At 51.5% G+C, this 7,803-nt stretch overlaps 1 protein-coding gene across 1 annotated transcript; it reads left to right on the top strand.

Annotated features, from left to right (window-relative positions):
* The first annotated feature begins 391 nt into the window (after nucleotides 1–391).
* Nucleotides 392–7,603, top strand: LOC307217989 (WAP four-disulfide core domain protein 2-like). Its single transcript, XM_079980121.1, has 4 exons — nucleotides 392–563; nucleotides 881–1,030; nucleotides 5,893–6,045; nucleotides 7,409–7,603. Exons 1-3 carry the CDS (start codon nucleotides 455–457, stop codon nucleotides 6,042–6,044), a joined length of 411 nt encoding a protein of 136 aa, XP_079836247.1. The 5' UTR covers nucleotides 392–454; the 3' UTR covers nucleotide 6,045; nucleotides 7,409–7,603.
* The last annotated feature ends 200 nt before the right edge of the window (nucleotides 7,604–7,803 follow it).

Below are 7,803 nucleotides of genomic sequence, written 5' to 3'. Positions count from 1 at the left end.
GGCAGGTCACCTGAGAACCCCTTGCGGGCTCAGATGGGGAAATGTGATTTTGGTCAATGGCCCGATGCCCTTGGCCTTTGGGATGCTGTTCCAACTAGCACTTCTTCTCTGGGAAGAACAGGGGCTTGCTTGAGCATCTTCAACCCCTGCATGCTGCAAGGAGACCAGGAGTTGGTGGAGAGACAGAAGGGTCCCTAGCCAGACTCTTCTCTTATGGCTCCCTGAGCCTGCCGCTTCCTGGTTCACACCAGGGCCAGCTGCGTTACTTGATCCGAACTGATTGTGCAATGGAAGAAGGAGGGAGCTGGGCTCCACTTGTTCTCTGTCCATCGCCCAGGAGCCTCTCTTCCCCCTCCCCACCTCCCTCCCCCTCCGCCAGCCACACCTGAGAGAGCTTAAAGCTTGGCCTGCAGCAGCCAGAGACCACAGCACCTTCTCTGTGAGGAACAGCACCATGACGCCCAGGAATAGCAGCTGCCTCCAACTCTTCGTCCTCGTCTCCCTGGTGGGGCTTCTCACAGCCTCGATTCTGCGGATAGAGCTGCTCAAACAGAACATTACAGGTGGGTGTGAGACAAGAAGAAGAGAAAAGCCCTTGTCTTCTGGCCCAGTTGGATGAAGAGGCCCGGCCCAGCTGACTCTCCTTTGGCAAGGAAACTCTCTTGCCTCTCTTACCTGCAGTGGGTACCTGGGAGGGAGCCCAGGGCAGTTGCTCTCCACCCTCCCAGAAAAGGCTTTTGCTGCAATGCCTGCCATGGGCATTGATGCCAGCTTGCCACCCCAAGGGCAGGAGAACTCCCTGCGGCCATATCAAGGGCCCCCAAGAAGAGGCCGGGTGGCACCCCTCCAGGCAACACTGTCTTCTCTTTGCGTTTTCCAGTTGCTGCAGTCAAAGGGGGCACATGCCCAGATACAGAGATGGAGAGCGCCAGCAGTAACTGCACAGAAGAGTGCCAGTCTGATGCCAGCTGCGAGGGCGTCGAGAAGTGCTGCCGGACGGGCTGCGGGGCCTCTTGCCATCTCCCAAATGGTAACACTGGCCCTCCTGTGCCCCCACTGCAATCCTCCTGCCCCCCCCCCAGGAGCCAATCTCAGCTAGGCAGCACATGGTTGAACTGTGGAACTCACTGCCACAGGGGACCCTGATGGTCACCCACTTGGAAGGCTTTAAAAAGAGGTTTAGATAATTCAGCGGAGGAGAGGGCTATCTGTGATATTAACCAGGATGCTTCCGCTCTATCTCCACAGAGGGGAGAGGGCTTTGGTGCTCAGATCCTGCATGCAAATTTCCCATGGGCCACTGTGAGAACTGGAGAATGGACTCCATGAGCCAATGGCCTGATCCAGGAGGCTTCTCTTATAATCTTAGGCCTCAGCTTCAGCACCATGGTGCCAGATGCTATGAGTGGAGGGGGCTGCCTGTTATGGAAGCCCCTTCCCCATCTTTCCAGCAGTCAGTGGCACCATGCCCAGGCGCCACTGAATGGATGCAGAACGGTCAGGTCCTAAGTTGGGCAAACAAGGCATGCAGGTGAGGCCTGGGGTCTCCTGATGTGTGGAGCAGACTTGCAAAGAGCAGCATTTGGGAGGGAGGTGGCATTTAAGCAGAGGTTGGATATTTTAGCTGAGATTCCTGCACTGCAGGGGGTTGGACTAGAGGACCTTCAGGGGTCCCGACTACGGTTGTGTGATTCTAAGCTTCTTGGTAGGAGGATGAGAGAGCTGTGCAGGATCCAGCCTGAAGCCTCTCTGTGACAACCAGGATCCTGCAGAAGCAGGAGACAAGCATCTTCTTTGTGGAATGATAGAATTGCAGAGCTGGGAGGGCTGGAAGGGACCCCGGGGGTCATCGGTGTGGTAATTGTACACAGTTATGCGGAAATTGCCTGGGGTCATTCGACCCTTTTAAATAGTTCTCTTTTTCTCTCCCAGAAAAGACTACCAAGACACTTTGTTTGAAAATAACACTTTACTTTTACTTGGTATTCTGAAACATATTTACATGAATTCATATATGAGACTGGAGAATATTTACAGGCACACAGCAGCATGAAAACAACACCTGCTGCTCTCACAATTAAAATGCGCTCTCTGCCCTGGACCACTGACCCAACAGTGGTGTTAACATCATAGGGTTCTGTGCTACGGCATTAACCCTTGCATAGCCATTTGGATACGCCATTCCCACCATTTAGCTGAGGCCCCCACAGGACTGAAATGTCCTCCCACTCCAGTCTGCAAAGAGTAACCATGTTCCTTAAGTGACTGGAGCTAGTGGGACAGGATGGGGTGCAGAGGTGCCTGCTCACCCTCCTCCGGTTAGGGAGGCCTTCACAGGAATTCCTGGTGGCTTTTGGAAGTAAGGTAAAGGTAAAGGGACCCCTGACCATTAGGTCCAGTCGTGGCCGACTCTGGGGTTGCGGCGCTCATCTAGCTTTACTGGCCGAGAGAGCCGGCGTACAGCTTCCGGGTCATGTGGCCAGCATGACTAAGCCACTTCTGGCGAACCAGAGCAGCGCACGGAAACACTGTTTACCTTCCCGCCGGAGCGGTACCTATTTATCTACTTGCACTTTGACGTGCTTTCAAAGTGCTAGGTTGGGAGGAGCAGGGACTGAGCAATGGGATCTCACCCCGTCGCGGGGATTCGAACCACCGACCTTCTGATCGGCAAGTCCTAGGCTCTGGGATGGCCCATTTTGCCGCCTGAGGCAAAATGTTCAGGTTCCAAGCGCATCCCACCCCCTGCTGAAGCCTGGCTTCCTGGGGTCGTATGGCTGTGGCAGAGGCTTCTGGAGGCAGCCTCCACCACAGGAGAAGTGGCTGTGGATTTTTCTTGGTTCTCTGGCTGGGGGCAGGATGGGGCGGGAAGGAGGCACACTTGGTGGCATTGGAGAAGTAAGAAACGGCAAGAAGAGCTCGTGTAGGGACCCCCCTGGGTACCCCCAAACACTTCCAGGCTCCCCTTCCCTTGGAAAGTTGCCCAATTCTCCAGCTGAGCTTCTCCACAAAGCAGTGGGGATTCCTCTGTTTGGGCACTTTCTGCATTTTCATGATGCTGTTAAATGCCAGGCTGAGCCTGCCAACCCCGTGGGCTGGGCTTGCCTTCAGAGGTGAGATGGTGCCCCATCTAGGCTGATAGAGATGCAAAGAACTTTGCTTCTTAAGCGAATCTCCTTTTCGTCTCTGCGGGACCGACATTCCCCGTTCGGAGCAGGTACTCCTGCCGCGTTGCCCAGACATTTCTCTTTCGCAACCAACTGCAGTTCCAGGAAATACTTCTTAATATAGTGCCTCTTTCCCTGTTGAAATCCTTTAATGAGCGTCTCACACAGGCAAGAACTTAGTGTTGACTCAGGGCGTGTACAAACCGTACCATCAGGTGCACCCACTGCTGGGTGCTGGTGCCATTTTGGGGTCCTGCACATGCAACATCATCCCCATGTTGTCCTTCGAATCATAGAATTGTAATTTGGAAGGGACCCCAAGGGTCTGTTTAACTCATTTTGGCCCAAGAAGGCCCTTCTCAAGAGCTCATGGCCTGCATGGAGCTTTCTGAAGTCACCTTCGACTGCAGCAGACTGACAAACTTGGCAGGGCTGTGCTTTACGCTTCCCGTGTTTAACATGTCTATGAATGAAATGCTTTAGCTATGATCTCTTAATTTGAGAGGGGAGGGTCCCTTCCAACTGTATAATTCCAGGATTCTATGAAATAAGTAGGATAGCAGTGCAGCAACCTTGCCATCTCTGTAGACTGATATCTATCTATCATCTATCTATCATATATCTATCTATCATCTATCATCTATCATCTATCATCTATCATCTATCATCTATCTATCTATCTATCTATCTATCTATCTATCTATCTATCTATCATCTATCTATCTATATCTATCATCTATCTATCCATCCAGTGCTCCCCCCCCAAAAAAAAATGTTTTGTTGTTTAGTCATTTAGTCGTCTCCGAGTCTTCGTGACCCCCTGGACCAGAGCACGCCAGGCCCTCCTGTCTTCCACTGCCTCCCGCAGTTTGGTCAAACTCATGCTGGTAGCTTTGAGAACACTGTCCCACCATCTCGTCCTCTGTCGTCCCCTTCTCCTTGTGCCCTCCATCTTTCCCAACATCAGGGTCTTTCCCAGGGAGTCTTCTCTTCTCATGAAGTGGCCAAAGTCTTGGAGCCTCAGCTTCACGATCTGTCCTTCCAGTGAGCACTCAGGGCTGATTTCCTTCAGAATGGAGAGGTTTGGTCTTCTTGCAGTCCATGGGACTCTCAAGAGTCTCCTCCAGCACCAGAATTCAAATGCATCAATTATTTGGCGATCAGCCTTCTTTATGGTCCAGCTCTCACTTCCATACATCACTACTGGGAAAACCATAGCTTTAACTATACATGTGGGATGTAAACACAGGAGCAGTCAATGACAACATTCCTAGAGTGTACATGTTAGAACATGGGGAGGGATGTCTGTCCAGCAAGCAGGTAAACTTCCTGGGGACGGACTTCCTCCGCATGTGACCAGAGGTGGGTGTGGCCTCACCTGTGCAGGTAATGATAAAAGCACAGGGCAGGCAGCCACTCTCTCTCTTCTCTCTTGCCTCTTGCCTCTCTCTGCCATCTTCCTTCGATGAGGAAACATCTAAGGATGCCCTCTTGGCTCTCAGCCAAGAGAGGACAGTACTATCTTCCTATAAGATAGTTTCTAAGTGTATGTAACCTTTTTAAGCCTGCCTACCTTCTGGGATCATATTGTGAACAGAACATGAGTAAACTCTTTTATACTTTTATAAAGACTGTGTCGTGTCTTGTATTTTAAGAGGGAACAAAAGGGGAAATTACCAGAGTAATTATTATAGAGGTTCTAGCGAACCTGTGCAAGCGTTACCGTTGCGAACTTAAAGGGGAATGTCTATAAACTCTGCTGATATTTTGGGAACTTGTTAGCTCAATGAAGTCAAACTTAGATTCACAAAATGTTTAGGGCTATGCGTCCCCCCAGAAAAAGCACTGTAGCTATCTATCTTTGCATCTACTGTGAGGCACTGTGAGGCAAGTATCTCAGGCAGCATGATCTATGTAGCAGGAGATCTAGCCTCCGATGACTGCATCACTGCCGGCACCTGCTCTTGATCCTGCGGTGATAGCAACAGCTGCGTTGCACTCATGGTGCACTTCTTGGAAGGAGGGCTGTCACCTCCCCCAGTGCTGCCTCTACAGTGGCCTTTGGGTGAATAGGTGGCACTGAAGCTCTCCCCCCCCACCCCTAGGGAGGAAAGGGCGGGGGCTACCTTCTGGCACTTCCTGGGGTTTGCACCACCCAGTGAGAGCCAGTGTGGTGTAGTGGTTAAGAGCGGTAGTCTCGTAATCTGGGGAACCGGGTTCGCGTCTCCGCTCCTCCACATGCAGCTGCTGGGTGACCTTGGACCAGTCACACTTCTCTGAAGTCTCTCAGCCCCACTCACCTCACAGAGTGTTTGTTGTGGGGGAGGAAGGGAAAGGAGACTGTTAGCCGCTTTGAGACTCCTTAAAGGGAGTGAAAGGCGGGATATCAAATCCAAACTCCTCCTCCTCCAACATCCTTCAGTGGGTCCAGCAGTCTTTTGGTGTTCTTTGTGACTCTGAAGCACCATCTCCTTCTTCCTCCCCTTCCTTCCTTCCACCCTCCCTTGGTCTTCTGCTTTGCAGGATCCTTCTATGATTCCACTCCAAGCCTGCTCTCCCTTGCCTTCACCCGCCTGTCCACAAGCAGTGAAAAGCCTGGACTCTCCTGGAGGAGGAGACCCACTGCCAGATGGGCTGCAGAGGCTGCCTCTTTGCTTGCCTTCCTTTTTTCCCCGTGGCTCCAGACATCTCTGCCTGCTCACTCTCTGCTCTTCTCCCCTTGCAGATAAGCCAGGCACTTGCCCCAGCCTTTCCATCGGGATCTCCATGCTGGGCGCCTGCCACAATGCGTGCGAAGTGGATTCGAACTGCCCGGGGGACAAGAAATGCTGCCAGAACGGCTGCGGCAAATTGGCCTGTTCCACTCCTAAATTCTGAGGTGACTCCGTTGTGGGAATGTTCAGGGATGCAGGAGAAGATATATTGTTGGATTATAGCCTTTCCAACTTGTGTTAACAAGTTCACAATTTAGCAGAGTAACATCCCCCTTTTTAAACTTGCAGCAGATGTGTTTGCTCAGGCTCACTAAAGCCTCTATTCTGTTCTGGTATTTCCCCCTTATTCCCTCATAAAAGATAAGACATGACACAGTCTTCTATAAAAGTATAAAAAGGTTTACTCACATATCATTCTGTTCACACTCGGATCCCAGAAGGCAGACTTAGCTTAGAAAAGTAACATATACCTAGAAACTATCTCATAAGAAGACAGTCCCTTTGTCCTCTCTTGGCTGGAGCCTAAGAAAGCATCTTTGGCTAAACAGATGTTGCTTCTTCAACAAAAGTAGTCAAAGAGAGAGAGATGGCTGCCCTGCCCTGTGCTTTTGTCATTACCTGCACAGGTGAGGCCACGCCCACCTCTAGTCACATGCAGAGGAAGTCTGTCCCAGCCCAGAAGGAAACAGGAAGTTGACCTGCTGGCTGGACAAACATTCCTCCCCATGTGTAAACATGTTCACTCTAGGAATGTTGTACTTGACTGCTCTTGTGTTTCACATCCCACACCTGTGACGTCCTGCAGGGAGCATATTTGAGAGCCAGGGGAGGAAAGGTCTGCGGCAGAAACCCCAGGCAGAACTGGCCGTGCCGGCAGGAAAAACTCTGTCATTCCCTGGAAATCAGGGACACTCCCATAACTTGCCATGAGCCCCCCCACAGGGTTTACTTGGGCATCACGGTATTGACTCGCTAGAAGGATTTCTGTGGGACAGTTATAACACTGGGGCGGTGTGTGTCGTGGGCTGGATTCTGCCAGCCCAACTGTCTGGAGTGCCTGTAAAACACAGGCCTTGCAACAGCGCCTTTTCAATAATAATAATAATAATAATAATAATAATAATAATAATAATAATTTATTATTTATACCCCACCCATCTGGCTGGGTTTCCCCAGACACTCTAGGTGGCTTCCAACAGAATATTAAAATACAATACAATGGTACCTCTGGATGCGAACGGGATCCGTTCCGGAGCCCCGTTCGCATCCTGAGTAGAACGTAACATGCATCTGTGAATGCGCGTGACATCATTTTGAGTGTCTGCGCATGCGTGAGCGGCAAAACCCGGGTCGCCATGGAGCGTAACTTGAAAACGCTCAACCTGAAGCATATCCAACCCGAGGTATGACTGAGGTCTATTAATCAATAAAAGCTTTCCTAAACAGGGCTGCCTTATGTTGTGAACCTCCCTGAGATCTTCAGCGAGGCTGGACTCACCCTCTCCCTCTCTCATCTTCCCTCTCCAGATGCAGCGTCCAGGACTTTGTGGAGCAGCTGCAGTGGAGGACCCTCCACAGACCCCGACCTGAGGGCAGTGACCACCACCGTCTCCCTGATGCTCTGCTCTCAGCACCTGGTCGCCTCCCCACCTCCGCCATGTTTGCTGGACCCCCTCACCCACTTTTGCAGTAAAACTCTCACTTTGCACAGCAGTCCCTGCTTCCTGTGGCTTTGTTGCTCCCCTTGCTCTGCCCTTTGAACCACCCACCTTCCTTGCTCTATGGGGGGACACCAGGAAGTGGGAGATGGAGCACCTCCCCCCCCAGGTGAGGCCCACTTCCCATTCCTCCCATCTGTCATTCCTCCCTCCTGGCTCACAGTGAAAGCCAAGCCAAGAAAACAGCCACACAGATCGTGTGCC

Source organism: Podarcis cretensis, assembly GCF_951804945.1.
Source record: "Podarcis cretensis genome assembly, chromosome: 6".
Lineage (NCBI taxonomy): Eukaryota > Metazoa > Chordata > Lepidosauria > Squamata > Lacertidae > Podarcis > Podarcis cretensis.
This window is presented reverse-complemented; position numbering and strand designations above follow the sequence as displayed.